Consider the following 21,368-nt stretch of genomic DNA (forward strand, 5'->3'; position numbering starts at 1 on the left):
GGCATTTAACCTAAATTGCTGAGCTCTGTGTATATTAAGCAGATCCCTTTCTAGTTGACCTTGCATTTGCCCCCTGCCTGACCCTTCCTATTTCTGACATACTATTTATTCTAATATTATTCTAACATTATGCACATTGCATTTCCATTCTAATGCTTCAACTTTGTATACCTTCCCTGTCAGATTAATTTAAATCATTGCCATGGTACTAGTTAAGCCCTGCTCTGCTTTGACCTTTCATGTATCATCCAATTCCTTTGCCCCTCCTCGGTCAGGTGTGACTTATGCCTCCAAGCAAGTTCCCTTACCAGACTTCGTCTCTAAACCTTTCTCCTCTTTTTAATGGACTGCTCAAAACCCTCTCCCTTCTGAACATTAGTCTTAATGTATTCGTCTTCTGAGATTCATATTACTACACTAAAATTGATAAGTAAATACCAATTAGTTTTTTCAATTCAAATACTTTCAAAGCAAATTTTAAGAATACATTTAAAAATATTTTTGTTTGTAGGCCGATCAAAATGTAGTTTGGTTGTGCTCAAACCTAATGAAATTATTTTCCAATCCCTCCTTACTCATCGTGATTACTTGTGATACCCTTTGTGGAGTCCACCCAAGTCAAATCAAGATATATAGGGTAACAGGGGATCTGTGAGCCTTACTGTCATTGTACATATCCCAAAATCAAGTATTTTCCTGTTATTCCCAATAGTATCCATTCTTTTTATACACAACAACAAAATACTATCCATTTATTTTTAATGAGTCTCCCCCACTTTATTTTATTTCTACATTAAAAAGACAGTCAGTCATCCAGAGATTTAACCATCTGGAGGTAGGGAAGATTCTGAACTTGACCACTATGTTAAGAATAGTGGTAACAAGAAGCATAGCCCATGGCTGGTGGCTTAAGTGTTAAAATTGGTCTTGAAAGGGAGAAATTGGTGCCTATTCTTGATCATGATCCAGTGACTCTCACTGGAAAAGATACATGTGTGAGGATGTATGGGTGATATAGTTAGCATAGTCTAATAAGTACCAGATCGACTAATTTCAATTTTACCATTCAACATTGTGTAATGTCAACTGTTAACTTCTAAATTCATGATCCAATACAATAACAACTTTCAGAGATTCACAAACATTCTGTGTATTATTGAGTTTAAGTCTGTCCTGAGCCTTGTGGCCCATCAGGCCGGTGCTTATGCTAGTTTCTATGGCGTGAAGTGACTGAGAGTATAAGACTCCCCCCCGGATAGGACGCCAGTCTATCGTGAGGTTAACCCCCAGCATTTGCCGGTACCCATTTTCAGCTGGGTGGACTGGAGCGGTGTGGGCTAAGTGCCTTGCTCAAAGACACAACACGCTGCCTTGGCCGAGACTCAAACCCACGACCTTCAGATTGTGAGCCCAACGCCCTAACCACTTGGCCACGTGCCACATCTCTATAGGTAAGAAAATACCCCTGGTCTAATTCAGCTGCTTTTATGAGCTGCTATATAGTATATTCTGAGCAAAAATATACCCAGTGATAGAAATGCTTTGTGTAAAGTTATGTAATAATTGAGGTTGCTGGGTGTGTTGTTTCACTTGCCTTTCGACAGACATCCAGTCGCACAGTCAAGTCTGCTTTGTGAGACAGATAAACCACAGCAACTAGGTCCTTGTAATTTGGAATGGGATCTTAAATAAAAAAAACAAGATCAACATTAAAGAGAGGTGATGAAAGATGTTCTTTGTCATCTGGATGAGATCTTAAAGCAGCTTTCTTTTCAGATGGATCCTTCAGTTCACAACACTAACTGACTTCACTTTTTCCATACGCACGTATACCACACCAAATGAAACAACTTTCCTCAGGCAAGGTGCACAACACAGTACATATAACTCACACACAATACATAAATTAATACTACCACAAATAATACGGTTAGTTTACAACACAAATTAGAAAGTAAACAGAATACACTACTGGCACTTCATTCATGATGAGACTTGGATGGTGAGAAATCTTGTATTTTATTATACAAGACATCTCTAACAGCTTGAAAAAGCACTAAAGCAAAAAATGAATGGAAGAGGTGGTTTTTCTGCTCAGCACCGAAGAAACACTATTATTGTGTCACTCAAAATGAGTCAAGCTAACTTGGGTACTTACCCGAGCACAGCACTTGCTCTGAGAGGCACCGAATGAGTGACACTGAGGCAGGAAAGTCATTCAGGAAAGAAGTCAAACCCTGGTACCCAATATCCTTTAGCTTCAGCCGTAACTTGCTTCTTTCATTGACTTTCTCATACTTTAGCATCCTGTACATTAGCTGGCCAGAGGAGAATTAAAAAAGACAGCATAAGTTATTTCCTTCGTGCAACTTAAACAGGCTTGAAGATGACTATATAATCCATTTGTGCATGTAAATCTGCACAAGATAGGGGTGAGATCAACCCTTCCATTCAAACAAGATCATAGTTTATCTGCATATCCAAATGAAGATCCATTAGATACAGTACATAAATGAATAAAAGTTCTCCTCACATCTCTGCTAGTGGAATATGAACAGCTCTGAGGAATGTCCTGGCTAAATAAAATAAATACTCGCACAGTTCACTAGATGTGGGCAACATTCACATTATTAATTACCTACCCCTAACTATCCTGAGAACACCATGTGACCTGAGGTAGCAGTGACCTGTCTTTTGGAACAGAAAGACCGAAATCAGTTTGTAATAAATGGTGTCCAGGCAGTAAAAGTGAAAAATCTTTCCCACAAAATCAATCAAGTCGTGGGTGGCTGGGTTCTGCTGCCAAGATCAGCCAGTGGTTAAGTACTGTAGCTGTTTCCTTCTTTGAACACATTTTTGGTCCAACATACACTTTCCCAAATTTTCTCAGGCTTTCCTGAGGCAAGCAACAAAATAGCAATTTTAATGCATTTTATTTTGTAGTGTGATACAGTGGGATTTAAACTGAAGGTCTCTGATCTGCAAACTCAGAACCACTTAAGAATAGATTAGGAAGTGAAAATTGGGTATGAAATTTCCACATGCATGCGCAGAGGATATCATGTACAGCATGGGCAATGTAGAGTGAATTCTGGAAATCTGAAACATCCTACAATCAGAAAAGAGGGAAGATTAAACATAAGCAACATACATCAAAGTTGCTGGTGAACGCAGCAGGCCAAGCAGCATCTATAGGAAGAGGGGCAGTCGACGTTTCAGGCCGAGACCCAGGATTTGTGGAAGAGAGAAGCAAAGTTACCAAATTATGTTAATGAGAGTTATTCAGAAGTGGTTGAAATGGCCAGGCCTGTTTCCCTGCAATGATTCATAATTAATTCAATAATGGCTGTGGTATGATGATCTATTTTTGCCCATGAAGTAAATGGCCCCTCTTTAAGTGCATCAAACAGCTAGTGTAAGTCAGACCAACAAAAACTATGGTCAAAGACCCACAACTGGGAAACACACACGCACAGGGTGTTGTACACACTACTGAAGAGGCCTTGCTCTAAGAAGCTGGTATGTCCGCTGCTCTGCTTTTTCTATAAGTATGTGTTGTTGAAAGGGAGGGCTGGGGAATAAAATGATAGGGTATTTGGCTGGGACACTGGTGGAAGGGTCAGGGTGATGTTTGGTGCCAAGAATCATGAGGCCAATTTGGGGGAGGGGTGGGGATCAGGAGAAAGATGGCCTAGGTAGGTGGGTGCATCAGAAAGACTGTTAGTTGAGGTTGGAAGTTCCAAGGGACTAGAGTAAGAACATTACTTGAAAGGACTTAACTGTGATGGGCTCTCAATGCTGGACTTCAAGAACTGAGAAGTGGTAAGGCAGATCCCCTTTCAGGAACACTGAAGCAAACCTCACAGGTTTGCTTGCTTCTGAATGAGTAGTTCACACAGGTAATACAGTATTGGACACAAGTTCCATTAGTGTCATCCAAAGTGAGAACTGCAAACTGTTGGTTTCCACTGTGCATCTACAGGTTTCCCTTATCTTAGCATGTCTGGCGAACGTAGGACCGGGAAGGAAAATTACATACTCCACACAAGTTGAAGCAAAACCTCCTTCCTCGCATTGAATATTTTCTTTGAAGTCGGACAACATGGTACATAAAAACATGTGCTATGTAATCCGATTTCTTTCCTACTCTAATATAGATTGAATCTATTATTAGTAACCAATCCATCATCATATTGTGCAACTATCCTGAAGGGCAAGGGAGAAAATCGATAACCTTTACTTTTGTCTTTTTTTGCTTTCGGACTCTTCTTTCATCCAGCAAATCCTTTCTTCCAATTTTAAAATTAAACACATTTGTTCAGGAGCAACTCACCCTGAAGATTTTCTCACGCACTTCATCGGAATACTTCTTCTGAAGGATCAGTGAATAAAACACCTCCACATTGCCAGGCTCAAACAGTAAGGTATAAAGCTGCTCTCGAGAGGGAGCTCCCTTTAACAGACTGAGCAACACGTCCAAAATACCACTGAGCTAGAAAAGAAAGAACTTTTATTCTCTAGGTCTGAGGATTTAATGAAACAATCAACATTTTAGTCAACATTGGGCCATGCTAAAAGCTTGTGTTATTCTATTAGAAAGGACTTAAGTGACTATCTTGTTCGGTGATGGCAGTCACACCTTTGAGTGAGAAGGTTGTGGTCCAAGCCTGACGACAGAGACATGAAGCATGATCGAGCTGATATTTCCCTGCCTGGTCTGCTACGGTGCTATCAATGCAGCTTCTCTTCCCAGTCCCCAGGCTATCTGATATTATTAATGACGACCTTCTAGGACATTCCTTCTGTTTTTCTCATATATGCACTTGTCATGTTTCAAATCAAAAACAAACTATGAGCTCACTGCCCTTTGAAACTCATCCCATCTCCAACCACTATTTTCTTTTGAAAATACAACATCTAATTAAATTTCTGCCCTTGTGGTTTCATTGGTAATTTGGAGGATCATGACAAAGATAATCCTGGTGAAGGATCTTGGCCTGAAACGTTGACTGCTTATTCCCATCCATAACAGACCATAAGACATAGGAGCAGAAGAAAGCCATTCGGCCCATCGAGTCTGCTCCACCATTCAATCATGGGCTGATCCAATTCTTCCAGTCATCCCCACTCCCCTGCCTTCTCCCCATACCCTTTGATGCCCTGGCTAATCAAGAACCTATCTATCTCTGCCTTAAATATACCCAGTGACTTGGCCTCCACAGCTGCTCATGGCAACAAATTCCACAGATTTTCCACTCTGACTAAAGCAACTTCTCCGCATCTCTGTTCTAAATGGACATCCTTCAATCCTGAAGTCATGCCCTCTTGTCCTAGAATCCCCTATTATGGGAAATAACTTTGCCATATCTAATCTGTTCAGGCCTTTTAACATTCGGAATGTTTCTATGAGATTCCCCTTCATTCTCCTGAACTCCAGGAAATACAGCCCAAGAGCTGCCATACGTTCCTCATATGATAAACCTTTCATTTCTGAAATCATTCCCATGAATCTTCTTTGACCCCTCTCCAGTGTCAGTATATCCTTTCTAAAATAAGGAGCCCAAAACTGCACACAATACTCCAAATGTGGTCTCATGAGTGCCTTATAGAGCCTCAACATCACATCCCGGCTCTTATATTCTATACCTCTAGAAATGAATGCCAACATTGCATTAGCCTTCTTCACAACCAACTGAACCTGGAGATTAACCTTTAGGGTATTTTGCACAAGGACTCCCAAGTCCCTTTGCATCTCTGCATTTTGAATTCTCTCCCCATCTAAATAATAGTCTGCCCGTTTACTTCTTCCACTGAAGTGCATGACCATACCCTTTCCAACATTGTATTTCATTTACCACTTCTTTGCCTATTTCCCTAGACTATCTAAGTCTCTCTTCAGGCTCTCTGTTTCCTCAACACTACCCGCTACTCCTCCACCTATCTTTGTATCATCGGCAAATTTAGTCATATATCCATTAACATACATAATCATTGGCATACATCGTAAAAAGCAGCAGTCCCAATGCCGACCCCTGTAGAACTCCACTGGTAACTAGCAGCCAGCCAGAATAGGATCCCTTCATTCCCACTCTGTTTTCTGTCGATCAGCCAATGCTCCACCCATGTTAATAACTTCCCTGTAATTCCATGGGCTCTTATCTTGCTAAACAGCCTCATGTGCGGCACCTTGTCAAAAGCCTTCTGAAAATCCAAATGCACCACGTCTACTGCATCTCCTTTGTCTACCCTGCTTGTAATTTCCTCAAAGAATTGCAGGAGGTTTATCAGGCAGGATTTTCCTTTCAGGAAACCATGGCCTATCTTGTCATGTGCCTCCAGGTACTCCACAATCTTATCCCTAACAATCCATTCCAACAACCTCCCAACCACTAATATCAGGCTAACAGGTCTATAGTTTCCTTTCTGATGCCTCCCACCCTTCTTAAATAGTGGAGTAACATTTGCAATTTTCCAGTCATCCAGTACAAAGCCAGAATCTATCGATTCTTGAAAGATCATCATTAATGCCTCTGCAATCTCTCCAGCTACTTCCTTCAGAACCCAAGGGCGCATTCCATCAGGTCCTGGAGATTTATCCACCCTCAGACCATTAAGCTTCCTGAGCACCTTCTCAGTTATAATTTTCATTACACAAACTTCACTTCCCTGACACTCTTGAATGTCCGGTATACTGCAGACGTCTTTCACTGTGAAGACTGATGCAAAATACGCATTCAGTTCCTCTGCCATCTCTGCATCTCTCATTACAATACCTCCAGCGAATTGGTCCTATATTTACCCTCGACTCTCTTATACCCTTTATATACTTAAAAAAGCTTTCAGTATCTTCTTTGATATTAGTCACCAGCTTCCTTTCATAATTCATCTTTTCCTTCCTAATGACCTTCTTAGTTTCCTTCTGCAAGTTTTTAAAAGCTTCCCAATCCTCTATCTTCCCACCAGCTCTGACTTCCTTGTATGCCCTCTCTTTTGCTTTTACTTTGGCTCTGACTTCACTTGTCAGCCACAGTAGTGTCCTTCCTTTGAACATTATTTGGAATATATTCGTCTTGCACTTCCCTCATTTTTCGCAGAAGCTCCACCCACTGCTGCTCTGCTGTCCTTCCTGCAAATGTCCCTTTCCAGTCAACTTCAGTCAGTTCCCCTCTCATGCCATTGTAATTTCCTTTATTCCAATTAAATACCAACACATTGGATTTTATTTTTTCCCTCTCAAGTTTCAATGTGAACTCGATCATATTGTGATCACTGTTGCCTCAGGGTTCCTTAACCTTAAGCTCTCTTATCACCTCTGGATCATTGCACAACACCCAGTCCAGCACAGCCGATCACCTAGTGGGCTCAACAACAAGCTGTTCTAAAAAGCCATCCCTTAGACATTCTACAAATTCTCTCTCTTGAAGTCCAGTACAGGCCTGGTTTTCCCAATCCAGTTTCATGTTAAAATCTCCAACGATTATCATGACATTACCTTTCTGACACGCCTTTTCTATCTCCTGCTGTAATTTGTAATCCACATCCTGGCTGATGTTTGGAGGCCTGTATACAACTGCCATTAGGGTCATTCTACCCTTGTCATTTCTTAACTCAACCCATAGAGACTCTACACCTTCCAATCCTATGTCATCTCTTTTTAATGATTAATATTATTTCTTATACACAGAGCCACATCACCCCTCTGCCTACTAACCTATCTTTCTGTTACACCATATATCCTTGGACGTTCAGCTCCCAATGGCAGCCATCCTTTAGCCAAGTTTGAGAGATGGCCACAATGTCATATTTGCTAATCTGCAGCTGAATTTCAAGCTCGTTCACTTTATTCCTTATGCTGCATGCATTCAAATATAACATTTTCAGTCCAGTATTTGTTGCTTTCTGTTTTAACTGCACCACGCCTCTATTGCCCTGTAACTCATGCCATTGGCTGTGATTAAGCTTCATCTCCTGCCTGTTCTTTCTATAATCTCTGTTGCACACTATTTTTGATTTATTTCTGTTTTTCCTTTCCTCAGCCCTATCACTCTGGTTCCCATCCCCTTGCCAAATTAGTTTAAACCCTCCCTGACAGCTCTATTAAATGTGCCCGCTAGGATATTGGACGCCTTTGGGTTCAGGTGTAACCCGTCCTTTTTGTACAGGTTGTACCTCCCCCAGAAGATGCCCCAATGATCCAGGAATCTGAAGCCCTGCCCCCTACACCAGTCTCTCAGTCACACATTAATACACTTAATCATGTTATTCTTGCACTCACTAGCACATGGCACAGGCAGCAATCCTGAGACTACTACCCTAGAGGTCCTGCTTTTCAGCTTCCTACCTAACTCCCTCAATTCTCTCTTAAGGACCTCCTCCTTTTTTCTACCTATGTCATTGGTACCAACGTGTACCAAGACTTCTGGCTGTTCACCCTCTCCCTTCAGAATACTCTGCACCCGATCCGAGACATCCCGTACCCTGGCACCTGGGAGGCAACGCACCTTGCGGGTATCTCTATCAGGCTGACAGAACCTCCTGTCTGTTCCCCTCACTATGGAATCCCATATGACTACCGCATTCCTCATCTTCCTCTTTCCCTTCTGCACCACAGAACCAGGCTCAGTGCCAGAGACCCATTCGCCGTGGTCATCCTCTGTCAGGTCACCGCCCCCCCACAACTACATCCAAAATGAGATAACGATTACTGAGTGGGATGGCCACAGGGTGCTCTCTACTATCTGAGCTCATCCCTTCATTTCCCTGACCATCACCCACTTATCTAACTCCTGCAGCTTCGGGTGACTAACTTCCTGTAGCTCCTCTCTATCTCCTGTTCACTCTCCCTAATAAGCTGTAGGTCATCGAGCTGCAGCTCCAGATCCCTAACACAGTCTCCCAGGAGCTGCATCTCGGTGCACCTGGCACAGATGCGGCCATCTGGGAGACTGAAAGATTCCCAGGATTCCCACTTCTGACATCCAGAGCAAAACACAAACCCTACCGACATGCTCTCTATTCCTCAAAAAAATGCAAAGAAAAACCAAAAACGAAGTCCGCCTATCCATTTACCTCGCCGAAGCATTCACAGCCGCTGCCTGACCTCCCGCACACTGTGTGTAATGCTCTAGATTTCCAGCATCTGCAATACCTCTTGTGTCTAAAATAATCCACTGCTTCCCCTCAATCTCTTGGTAGCTTTTGACACGACAGCTATGCCATTCTCCTCTAATGCCTCCACACTGTTGTCTACATGGGCAGATTGCACTTACCTAGCTAAATCCATTCTTTTCTAAATTATCTTTGTCACAGAGTTAGTTCAATGGCTTTTCTTCAACAGTTCCTGCCCCTGCTTATCTAAATGCTGTCCTTCAACAATATCATCCATTAAGTCAGCATCTGCAAAGTTGGCAGGTGTACCAATGTGCACGTAATTTGTGGCTGTTTATGTAGTTGTGATGGTTATCATGGTAGCAAGTTCCATGTTCTCCTCACTCTTGGGTCAAAAATAAATTTTTGTACCAAATTTACCATTTTATTTAGCCAGGGACATGGATTGGAAGGGTTCAGACGATGTAGAACAATCGCAGGCAAATAGTGTGGGCCCAGTTAGGCAATTTGGTTGGCATGGACAAGTTGGGCTGTTACTGTGATGTATAATTCTCTGAGTCTTCTGTTTCTTTCGATTTACTTCCTATGCTCTCGTATTTTTATCTGCAGTGTGGCGAGTTTCCATGAGGTATGCGGCAGAAAACCTGAGGAATTCAGCAGGCCAGGCAGCATCCGGGCAGAGTTTTTTTTTTGTTGCTGCTGAGAGTTTCGCCAAGGAAAAAAATGAAGACTTACTTGTTTTGTTTTTAAGAATTCAGCTGATTTAAAAGGTGGCCTGAAACTGTGTAAAACTTTTTAATTCACGTAAACTAACCACTGGTACATAAAATTTGTAGATATATGTAAGAGAAAGAACATGAATTGCAATTAGCTGGGAGAAAGATCTTCTCTTTCAATATTTTTATTAATTTATATATAAGAATACAGAGCACAGGGAAAAAAATCTAATATTTATAATATGCTGTTGGGAATGAGAAGTGTTCCTTTAGATAAAATTAAAAATCTTTGGGAACAAGATTTACAGACTTCAGTTTCTGAGGAAACTTGGAATCAAATTTTTAAATTGGTCAACACTTCATCATTATGTCACTCTCTCCTTCAATCTAAAGTGGTCCATAGGGCCCATATGACTAAGGATAAGTTGTCTCATTTTTATTTAGCTATATCTCCGTATTGTGATAAATGTAATAATGGAGAAGTTTCACTCATTCATATGTTTTGGACATGTCCGAGTCTTGGAAAGTATTGGAAAGAAGTATTTCAAACCTTTTCGATACTTTTTAAAGTAAATTTCAAGCCTAATCCTTTGACTGCTTTATTTGGTATTGTTGGAGGAAAGGATATTATTTTGGAGCCATCTGATTTGCACAGTTTGGGTTTTATGTCTCTTATGGCCAGAAGTACGCTTTTGCTTAAACGGAAAGATGTGGCCCCTCCTATTTACACCCAATGGTTACACGATGTGATGTCATGTTTAAATTTAGAGAAGATTCGATGTTCAATTTTTGAATCTAATCAAGACTTTCAAACATTGTGGGGACCCTTTCTGAATTATTTTCAAAACCTTTGAATTGCTGTTAAAGCACAGATGATGACTAAGAATCTTTTTTCTTTTTTTTTCTATTAATCAGCTTCTGTCTTGGTAGTGGGTTAGATTTTTTTTAATATAAAAAAATTATTATTTTTCAATGTTACGAACTAATTGATTTGTACGAAAATAGGGTAAGGAAAGATCTTCTAATGTAGATCTGATTGCAGGGAAGGTTGTCTTGTCACAGAGACCACATGCTGATGGAACCGTAAGAAATGGAATGGACCATTGAGCTGTCTGAACTTTTTCTACTTTTGAATACGCTGACATTACTCCTCTAACTCCGTTTCAATTTCCTGCACAATCCCCACGTCCCTTTATTTTCTTGGTATAACAACCTCAATCCTGACCACACAATGATGAAGTTTCTACAACTCACTGGGAACAGAATCCCAAATAATTGTGATCTTTTGAGTGAAGAAATTCTCTCTTTTAGTCCTTAGTGGATAGCCCTTCATTTTCCAAACAGGAGGAGTCTACCCATCAGTGTCTAGCCTGTCAAATGACAGTAAACACTGGATGCATTCAGAGTACAAGCCTCTCCACCTTACCTGATCTTCATCATTCACCGCTGCCATGTAAGAAATGATGCTGTGCAGCTCCTCCGCTGAAATTGCTTTATAAATGAAATCCTTAAGCAGGCTGAAAATTGATAGCTGGACCGTTTTAACATCGGCTGTGGCCTGGTTATCCTTCTGTGCGCTAAAATAAAGGGGCCACATATTAAAGAGATTGCCAAACTGCTCCATCCTTCACTTATGGTCATTCCCCCGTCACAATTTTTATTCAGTAGTTTGAATCGCTAGCAACTAATCCGCTTTTGATAAGCAAATTTTCTACTCTTATTCGGTCTGGCCCAGGCAACCAACATAGCTAACACTAATCTACTTTCTGAGGTAGCCTTGCAAGTTAATTGTATCAAAGCATTAACAGTTACAAAGGAATGAGCATCAAACAATTAAAGAGAAATCACAGATGCCAAGGATAATCACAGGGATAAATCTCCATACTCTCCTGTACACTGCTGAGTGAAAAGCTGTGTAGTGAGCAACTCTGAATTACTCACAATTAGAATCAGTACCCTATATAACCCAAAACTGAAGTTTATTCACCACCTTCAACCCAGAAGCCTCAAAAGAGGAACATTTCCACTCACCCATAATGAGTCCGGATGGAGTCCAGTACATATTGCACCCCATACTTCTTTCTGATACGCTGCTTGTGATCTTTGGTGATAGTGGATAAGTACTGTATGTGCCCTGTGAAAGACAAATAGATCATTGACTTGCACCTCTGATGCAGACCTATCAAATCACCAAGACCAGGCATCTTTAGAAAGGTTTAGACTTGTCATGAACTAACAGAAAGTCTTGCTCTCAGGGCATTGCAAATGATAACAAACACATTCCAATGATGAGTTTTCAAAAAGAGGGAAAGTAAAACATTAACAAAAGCCCATAAGAGTGATGGACAGCACCAATCTAAAATGCAGCACACAATTAGCAACAAGAATGCTGAAGTCAGGCAAAGCAGAAAGAATGAAGCTTGCTGGATTCTTCCCAAATAACATCAAATATGTCAGGACTAATAGTGATTTGTGACAATAGTCCTGATAACACAAAGCAAACTCCCCATTCAACTATTTTTGTGATAGCCTAAGAGGTTTAAGATATTCAAGATTTCCCAATTTGGATGCATCCGGCAATTTTAACTTAAACACACTGCAAGCGGAGATAAATTAAACTAGATCTGGTGGCCAGATCTGGCAGTTCAGTATGCAACACAAAGATCAGAAGAACAGCCCAAATTTCAATTATGTGACAGCTGGTGACTTTGAGAGAACATTATTTTAGGAAGGAGGAGGGCACTGGGCAGACTATTTTCACTTAATGATGTGACCTGTGTTCAACCCCTACCCCTAAGGAATTAAAACATTTTTTCATAAGTGAAACGTGAAGCACTACCTATTCGAACAGCAAAGTCACTGTGGCTCCAGATGCGGAAGTCGAAGAGCAGATACTGGTACAGATAGTGGAGTAGAAGGTTATTGCCTTCACTTGCTGCTTGCTCCATTAGAAACTGACAGGCCATGAGCACGTTCATATCCACTCTGTGACTTGGAACCTGCATCAAAGAGAAGCATGTATTAACATGGTTGTCTTCAATCCCAAAGAGCTTTACAGCATATAAGGAGCTCTTCAAATGTGGCCACTTTTACATTTTAAGAAATATTAGGGACAATTAGTGTCAGATAGATCCAACTAACAATGTTTTTATTTTGAAGAGGTTGGTTGAAGGTGATAAAAGCACCTGGAAATTTGTCCCAGTTGTTAATACCACATGTGACATGCTTTTCTGTCAGCAACTTCTACCCTGAAATCTATTCAACTTAAAATTACTGGAGTAGCAGATGTAGCACTAATTTGTACTACATTAAGAAGTGGAACTATACTTTGTTTCTGTTAAGGCAGGTATGGCCTCAGCTTAACTGTTATAATAAAAGAAAACACCTCTCACAGAGCATACTTGCTCAGTACAGCTCTAAGGTGCCAGCCTAGTCGGTAGGGTGGTTACTAATGTTTGACATTGCATGTCCATATCAAAGAAACCAAGTGGTATACCAGAAATATGAAGTTTGCAACACTATATTACAAGAAATGATATTGAAAGATTTTTCCAAATAAAATAATGAAAATTAAAGTTGCTTTACTTCAAATAAATAATGAGCAAAGTCTGTGTTTGAAGAATGAAGACTTTGGCATGGCAATTCTGCACTGGGGGTTGGAGGAAATTTGGAATGTCACCAAGGAGTCGAGCAAATTTCTATAGCTGTACCATGGAGAACGTTCTGATTGATTGCATCATCGGGTATTCGGGTATCGAGGCACCAATGCACAACAGAGGGTTATATACTCAGCCAGATCCATCATGGGCACAGGCTCTCCCCCCCCCCTCCATTGAGGACATGCCTCAACAAAGTGGCATCCATTGGAAAGACCCTCACCATTTAGGATTCATTATCCCATGTATGCCCTCTTCTCATAACTACCCTTGGGGGGAATACATGAGCCTGGAGATGCACACTTAATGTTTTAGGACCAGTTTCCTTCCTCCACCATCAGATTTTAGAACTGTCCATGAACTCTACCTGACTAACTTTCTCTCCTTTTGTACTACTTATTGATTTTTACATACTCTTATTGTAACTTTTAATATTTTTACTTATTAAAAGCAAATTTCATGACATATGTCAGTGTAATAAACTTGATCATGGTTTCCAATAAATGCTTTAAATTCACAAGAGAGTGTGGTAAAAGAGATAGGAACAGAGGAATATAGGTAAGTGTATTGGTATAGGAATGATTAAAGGAACAACAGAGGGAAGAAACCTATCTCTAGTTACCAGTGTACTGCTGGGTTACTGAAAACCTAATACCATTGTTTAAAGAGGGTGAGATAAACCAAGTACTTACAGACTCAGTAGTGGACAAATTACTGGGGTAAAAATCTGGGAGATGCTTTGAATTGTTATTGAGAAAGTCTTGATTAAGAAAGAATAGTCAGCAACGATTTATTAAAGGAAGATCAAGTCCCATGAATGATGATACTGCTTTAAGGACTGCTGAGGACAATAGAATGTTTGGTGTAGTCTGTATGGATTTGGGAAGGCCCCATTTGGTAGACACACAAGTAAGGTAAAAGCCCAACAGATCTGAGACAAAGTGGAAAACAGGGCCCAAAATTAGTTCAGTGACAAGAAGCAGGATTAATGTTTGACAAGTCTCTTGTAGTTTATAACAAGAAGATGTAGATGGCAGTAAGATATTACTGGGTAGCTCGATAGGCATAAATATAGCAAATGAAATTTAGTTCAAAGAAAGGTGCGGTAATCTTTGGGCAGGGCACAATAAACAAATGAAGTTTAGTCCAAATAAGGGTGCGGTAATGCTTTGGGAAGAGCATAACAAACAAGTGAAATGCAGCAGATGTATAAAAATGCCCTTTCCTGTGGTTTTCCTTCTAGAGGATACTAAGGAGACCGACATTTTAGCGTAAGTGCAAGGAAAGTTTGACAAGTTTGTCTTTGCCGATCAAGGTGAACTCTACTGAGTGTTGGAGGAAAGCAATCACCAAAACAACTCTTATAAAAAGTCTCATGAAATTCTCCATCTCTCATTATCTTTCTCAACCCAGCATCAACCTTTCACTGGTGATCATTTCACACTGTACAGGCCCAGTACCTCATTGCTGTCACCCAGCAGGCAGTCTTGTCTGGTCCTGTTCTTCCCTAATCTACAATTCCTTCTCGTCTTTTCACATTTGTGTGCCCAAGGATCTATTATTGGCCCTCTTACTTTTTAATTTATTAGCTACATCGTCCAGATAAAATTATATTAGCTTCTACTTGTAAGCCAACTCCACCACCAGTCTGATGGTAGGTCATTGTTCCAAAACATTAACTCATATCTCTCTCCACTGATCTTGTCTGACTTGAGTATCTTCTGTTTTCTATTTTAATAATATTTAATTAAAATCAACAATTTTTGCTTCTATTTCAGATTTCCAGCATCTTCAGTTTTCTTTTGCTTTCATACAAATTGCTTTTTTGACCCCTCAATTCTCTATAACTTGTTTGTTGAATAAGACTGAGCTGAAATTTCTTCTGCTAGCCATTGGAAAGACAGAAGTATTTTTCAGATCCCCTATTATCCATCTTTTTGTCACCTACTTGTGATTACCACATTTCACAATGTTGGTATCTGACCAAGACGTAACTTCCATATCACCTCTAAAATTACCTACTTCCATTCATAACTCTCCCTTGGCCCAAGCACATCTGCTGCTTAAACACTGCAGTACCACTCCTAAGCAGGTTTATTTCCTTTTTTAACATGCGAAAAATGCAGCCCAACTTTGGGATAAGTTCCAGTTTGTGCCCATTCCTCAAGGCTGTGCTTCTCTGATGTAAGAACCATTACTCCAACTCCAGTCAAACAGGTCTTGCTGTTTACCAAGTGCCTGCAAATTCAGGGTTTTCTTTTGGGTAAAGTCAACAAGTTTATGAATAATGTTCATTCAAAAACAACAGTGTCTGGCAGAATCTCCTCATTAAGTTTAATGAGGCCTTTTTACTGTAATAAGACCTCATTAAGTTAATAAAACAGCAAAGGAAGTTACACCCCTGGCAATCCTCTACTGAAATTTCACTTTTCTGTGAGTTACTTCTCATGAGGATATCCACTTCAGTTCCAGCTCCTGCAAAGGGAAGATTGCTTATTTTTTGTGTACTAAGACAAGGATCCATAATGGTTTGCAATTTGAAATAATAAACAGAGTATCACTTTTTAAAGAAAAGTTTATTTTCTGTACTTCTGAAAGTGAGGGGCATTTCCCTCTACAATGTTCCAAGCATTCTCAGATCAGGTACAACATAGGTTATATACTAAATAAATTTTATGTTTCAATGTCAGGATTTGACAATGAGTAACTGGAAGAGAAGTGGATGTCTCATGGTGAAGATTCTCAGAAATATAAAATTGCAATAATTTTCAGTTACACTTCCCCACTGAGCACTTCAGCTTCTCTTTGTCTCTTTCTGTCTCTCTTCTTCACCTCCCTGCAAATGTCTCAATCTCCTTCCCTGCAAATGTCTCACTCTCCCTCCCCGCAAACGTCTCACTCTCCCTCCCCGCAAACGTCTCACTCTCCCTCCCCGCAAACGTCTCACTCTCCCTCCCCGCAAACGTCTCACTCTTCCTCCCCGTAAACGTCTCACTCTCCCTCCCCGCAAACGTCTCACTCTCCCTCCCTGTAAACGTCTCAGTCTCCCTCCCTGCAAATGTCTCTCTCTCCCTCCCTGCAAATGTCTCTCTCTCCCTCCCTGCAAATGTCTCTCTCTCCTTCCCTGCAAACGTCTCTCTCTCCCTCCCTGCAAACGTCTCGCTCTCCCTCCCTGCAAACGTCTCACTCTCCTTCCCTGCAAACGTCTCACTCTCCTTCCCTGCAAACGTCTCACTCTCCCTCCCTGCAAACGTCTCGCTCTCCTTCCCTGCAAACGTCTCACTCTCCCTCCCTGCAAACGTCTCGCTCTCCTTCCCTGCAAACGTCTCACTCTCCCTCCCTGCAAACGTCTCACTCTCCTTCCCTGCAAACGTCTCACTCTCCCTCCCTGCAAATGTCTCACTCTCCTTCCCTGTTAGTGCCTCGGGTTCAGCCAAAGCTTGCAGACTCATCAGAATGATTCCAGCTTTGAAAAAGCTGGAAGTAAATTTCCTTTAAATTTAAAATGTTAAACTAATTTACAGGATTAAAGTACAGAGGAAACTAAATCCTCTGAATGAGGATCAAGAGGTCACAATTTAAATTGACAAGTTAGGCTCTAGAATCAAGTAACACGATTTTTAAATTCATCACTGATGACATGTAGAAAGTGATGACGAGGCAGTTGCTAATAGTCAATAGTGACAATAGCACTTATAATATTAGTTGTGAAAAATATTTGTTGATTTAATGTTGTTACATATTAATGTTGATTTAATATTGTTACATATTAATGTTGATTTAATGTTGTTACATATTAATGTGGCTCGTGCCTGCTCTCTGCTGAGAACTTATCAATGAGGAAATTTTGCTTGGAACTGCTTGTGCCTCAAGGATTGATGTTAGGAATCTACGGAGAATACATATCCCAAGGACATTGCATGAAGATATTAAAACAAAATGCAGAATGTGCAAATGGTTCATAAATTAATTTAAACATTGGCAAAAGAGCTATGGACTATTTTGAAAGGAAAAATAAGAATCTAGTGGATTAGTACAAAAATATTAAGATACACACAGCATTAACATTTAATAAATCATAAACCAAGCCAACTATGCACTTTGGTGTATTTCTTGGGGAATAGTATTAAAGTACAGGAGCTGTTCTAACATATGTATTAGATTGTATTTGAGGACACTTAAAGTTCTAGTCAATATAAACATATAGAGATGCTGGAGAGAATACAATTAATATTTACAAAGGAATTACCAGAAATATCCAGGATTATACCTATCAGATAAGGAAGCATAGCTCTTCTCTTGTAAAAGTGCTGATGGAGGGATGAGCTAATATGGATTTTGAAAATTAAGAAGGGTTTCAGTACATAAACATGCTGGGAAAACATTTGCAGAATGGTTGTAGGAAAGAACACAAGGGAGAAAATGGAGGCTATCAACATATGATAGTTTCTGGGAAAACAAGTAATGAATTCAGAACAGAATTTTGTTTTATCCTGAGAGTGACAAGAACATAAAACCTGATACCATCAGAGGTTGAGGTGAGAAATATAGCTATGGCAAAGGGGAGACTAGATCATTCTTTGAAGGAAAAGTAATATGATTGAAAATAATTTAATTGAGGAAGGATGGAGAGGAGTTTTTACAGGAGCGCATGCGTCCACAAAGACTGCTGGGACTGAACGGCTTGTTTCTGTGCTCAATGTTCTGCGCAGGTCATTATCTCAAAATTAGTGCATATCCATTTATGATAGAAGTTCTATGATGCTGCAAATCACACACAGGAAAAAGAAGTTCAAAATTCTGAGTCTGAAAACGTGGCAAATGCAGGTGCAATTAAAGCTTTTTTTAAACTGAGTTTGACTGAAACAGAAGTGCTGGAATCGGAAACAAACAAACTGCTGGGGGATCTCCATGGATTGTGGGGGCAGAGGGATACAGACCTTTCAGGTCAGGTCCTGATGCAGGTTCTTGACCTGAAATGTGGACCATGAGTTTGATGGAGCTTTGTCGGGCAATTTTATTAATGGCCATGAAGCAACTTTGGATAAATAGTGCTGAGGCCAAAATCTCACCACGCTTTCATGTTTCAAATTCCGAGATTGGCAACTCTTAGATCATTGTAACTATCCCTATTCAACGGGGAGCCATTATGTACTCACTGGGAATCTAATTTTGACCTTCACTTCAATTCCACTAAAGTGTTATGCAAGATTGTCTTCAGCCAACAATGGGATGGATGTAATACCCAGCCAGTCTGCCCTCCTCTATTATCAGTCCTTTTCCTTTTGTAAATGGAAACCATCACATGAGGTTCCAACTACATGAAGCACACGATTTCCCATCACCGCTATTTGGAGGTCAGAGCAATAAAACCCTTACCTTTTGCAGCAAGGCGCCCATGATAGCTGGGCCATTGCACTGGATGAGATTTTCCTGATTTATAGGATGATTTTGAATAAAGTTCTTAATAAGTAGCAAGAAAGCAGCAACACTGTTTCTCTCCAGTTTGCTCTCTAAAAAAAAAAATCACAAGAATGTTAGTATGAAGCCGGGTATTTGACAACTTCTAAAATAAATTAATTCTACCAACTGTTCATTACTAACCTTCATAGTAAAAAAAACTCTATTTGCTTGAAGACTATATCATGAAATTAAGCAAAAATCATTAAGATTTTCCAGCCATTTATATAAAAAAAACATTTGGAAAAGGATTACTGTTGTGTCTATAATTCTCCTGAGGGTGAAAGAGCAAAAACCCAAGATTGGGAGTGGGGCTTATACTCAGAACACCTGATAGATCTGAGCCAATCTGGCAATTGCTGAGAGAGCTTTGGAATTTCTGAAAGCCTCTATATAAACATAAGTCTTCCTTTAAAGATCTCCATTATTTATTACTCTTTCTGCTCAGCAAAGATGCTTTGCAGCCATATCTTGTCATCAATATGGCAAAATGTCCAAGGGGACTTTATCAGACAACTGCCGTCTGATGTAAACCATTCCTGATTGTGCATACCTCTTGTCTCCTCTTAACCTTCTCTACAAGAAGGGGGGAATCATCTCCAGTCAGTAAGTGAACCCCATCATCCTGTTGAACAGCTCGCTTGTCATTTTCTGACCTACACAATTTTCATTTCCGCCAGTTTACCGCGAAATTGGAGAATGTGAGTTAATTCCAGCAACCTCTTCCCGATTTCTCCCTCTCATGGGTCCATGTAGTTTACCTGAAGACTTCCCCAAGGGCAGGACCATGCTCTGGAAGTTCTGTGAGGACGTCAGTTCCGGTCCCACAAGGTCAGATGTCTCTTGGTTCTCCTCTGAATCTTCACTCTTGGATGACACTTGTTCCAGCAAGAGGATGAGGGTCCCCATCCCTCCCATGCAGCTGATCACGTCCTTGATCACAAACAGGAAAAACATAAAAGCAAAATAGCTTTGCATGCCACCAGTATTATATTAAAGAATTATTTTTATATCGTTAAAGGAAATGAATCAGATAATTAAAGATTACTACCACTAACTGTTCAGGGGCTGCCTCTAAATTATAAACATGAAGAAGTCTGCAAATGTCTCCAGATTAAGACAGGCAATTGTTTATATACTGCCTGATTTTGACTGGAGGTACAGGATTGACTGTGTGGATAGTTGCAATGATTGGCTCAACATAAATGAAATACATTATTATGGCATCTCAAGTATATTCATTTTTGGATAAACAACTCTTTCTGGTAGATGTTGATATTATGAACTGAATCACAGAAATGGGAGCAACCATGTTGGCTTACCTGCATATTTACACAATACTTTTGATACCTACCTTAATATCCCAGTTGATTGTGTTGTGCCCAGTCAACCTCCCATCATAAGAATGATTTGTAGAGAGGTCCAAGCAAATATGATTGCTGCATGCCTAACAACAAAATAATAATTATAGCAGATAAGTATCCTTATAGCCCCTTAAAGCACATTTCTGCACCCTGAGGCACAAACTATGACTATACTCTTGGAAGTAAATATTCTGAATTCATTTCCATATGTAATGTCTTCGACCAGCTCCTGACCAGCACCACCATTGCTCTCAGTATGCACAACCTTCTCACTTCATCTGTTTTCCCAATTACAGACTGTTACACTGCAGGTGGAGCACATTCAGTCCACCATCACAGCCCCTTCTATATGGTATTACAAGGACAACAAAAACCCTGTATGTTTATCCAGTTCTTGAAGGCCACAGCAGAACCTTCCTCCATCAAATCTGCGGAGAGTAGATCCCACATTCCAACATCAATACGTTTAAAATATTTTTCCTCCTGTCTCTATGAACTCTCCTCCCCTTTAATTTATACTTGTGAACTTTAATTCTTGACCCACCACCAACACAAACAAGCAGTTTTTCCCACTCTCCACTCTGTTCAAGCGATTCATTGTTTGATAAATTTCCATAAAAGTTCTTCTAAGTCTTCCCTTATTCACTAAACCAGTCCCAGTCTTTCTAATCTATCCTTGTAACTGTGGTTCCTCATTCCAGAAATCAATTATTTTTCTGGATACTCTCTAATGGCTTTGCATCCTTCCTAAAATGAGGCAACCAGAGTTGTTCAGAATACTCCAAGTGAGGCTGAATCAGTGTCCTAGGTCCAAACTTCTCCACCTGTGAGATTCAACTAAGTGGCCTATAAATGTCAGACTTATCCTTGGTCCCTTTTGTGAATGAGGGAGAAACATTTGCCACTCACCAGCTCTCTGAAACCATCACCACATTCATTGAATGTGGTCAGTGTCTCTATGATTTCCTCCTGTATTTCCCACAAAATCCCAGGATGCACTTCATCTGGTCCTGGTGACTTAGCCACTTTAAGTTCTGCAGGTTTTCTAATACCTTTATATTGTC

At 40.3% G+C, this 21,368-nt stretch overlaps 1 protein-coding gene across 4 annotated transcripts in view; it reads right to left on the reverse strand.

The window, feature by feature from the left end:
- The window catches only part of nbeal2 (neurobeachin-like 2), a 231,554-nt gene that overhangs the window by 72,900 nt on the left and 137,286 nt on the right, over positions 1–21,368 (reverse strand). For all 4 annotated transcript variants that reach the window (XM_063057260.1, XM_063057242.1, XM_063057257.1 and 1 more), the window contains 9 exons: positions 20,295–20,387; positions 19,702–19,873; positions 18,860–18,993; positions 12,664–12,823; positions 11,856–11,958; positions 11,251–11,401; positions 4,334–4,492; positions 2,159–2,318; positions 1,595–1,683 (listed from right to left, as the gene is read on the reverse strand). In XM_063057260.1, the coding sequence (XP_062913330.1) occupies positions 1,595–1,683; positions 2,159–2,318; positions 4,334–4,492; positions 11,251–11,401; positions 11,856–11,958; positions 12,664–12,823; positions 18,860–18,993; positions 19,702–19,873; positions 20,295–20,387 (1,221 nt within the window). The remainder of the gene's footprint in view (positions 1–1,594; positions 1,684–2,158; positions 2,319–4,333; positions 4,493–11,250; positions 11,402–11,855; positions 11,959–12,663; positions 12,824–18,859; positions 18,994–19,701; positions 19,874–20,294; positions 20,388–21,368) is intronic.

This window comes from Mobula hypostoma, chromosome 1 (assembly GCF_963921235.1).
Source record: "Mobula hypostoma chromosome 1, sMobHyp1.1, whole genome shotgun sequence".
NCBI lineage: Eukaryota > Metazoa > Chordata > Chondrichthyes > Myliobatiformes > Myliobatidae > Mobula > Mobula hypostoma.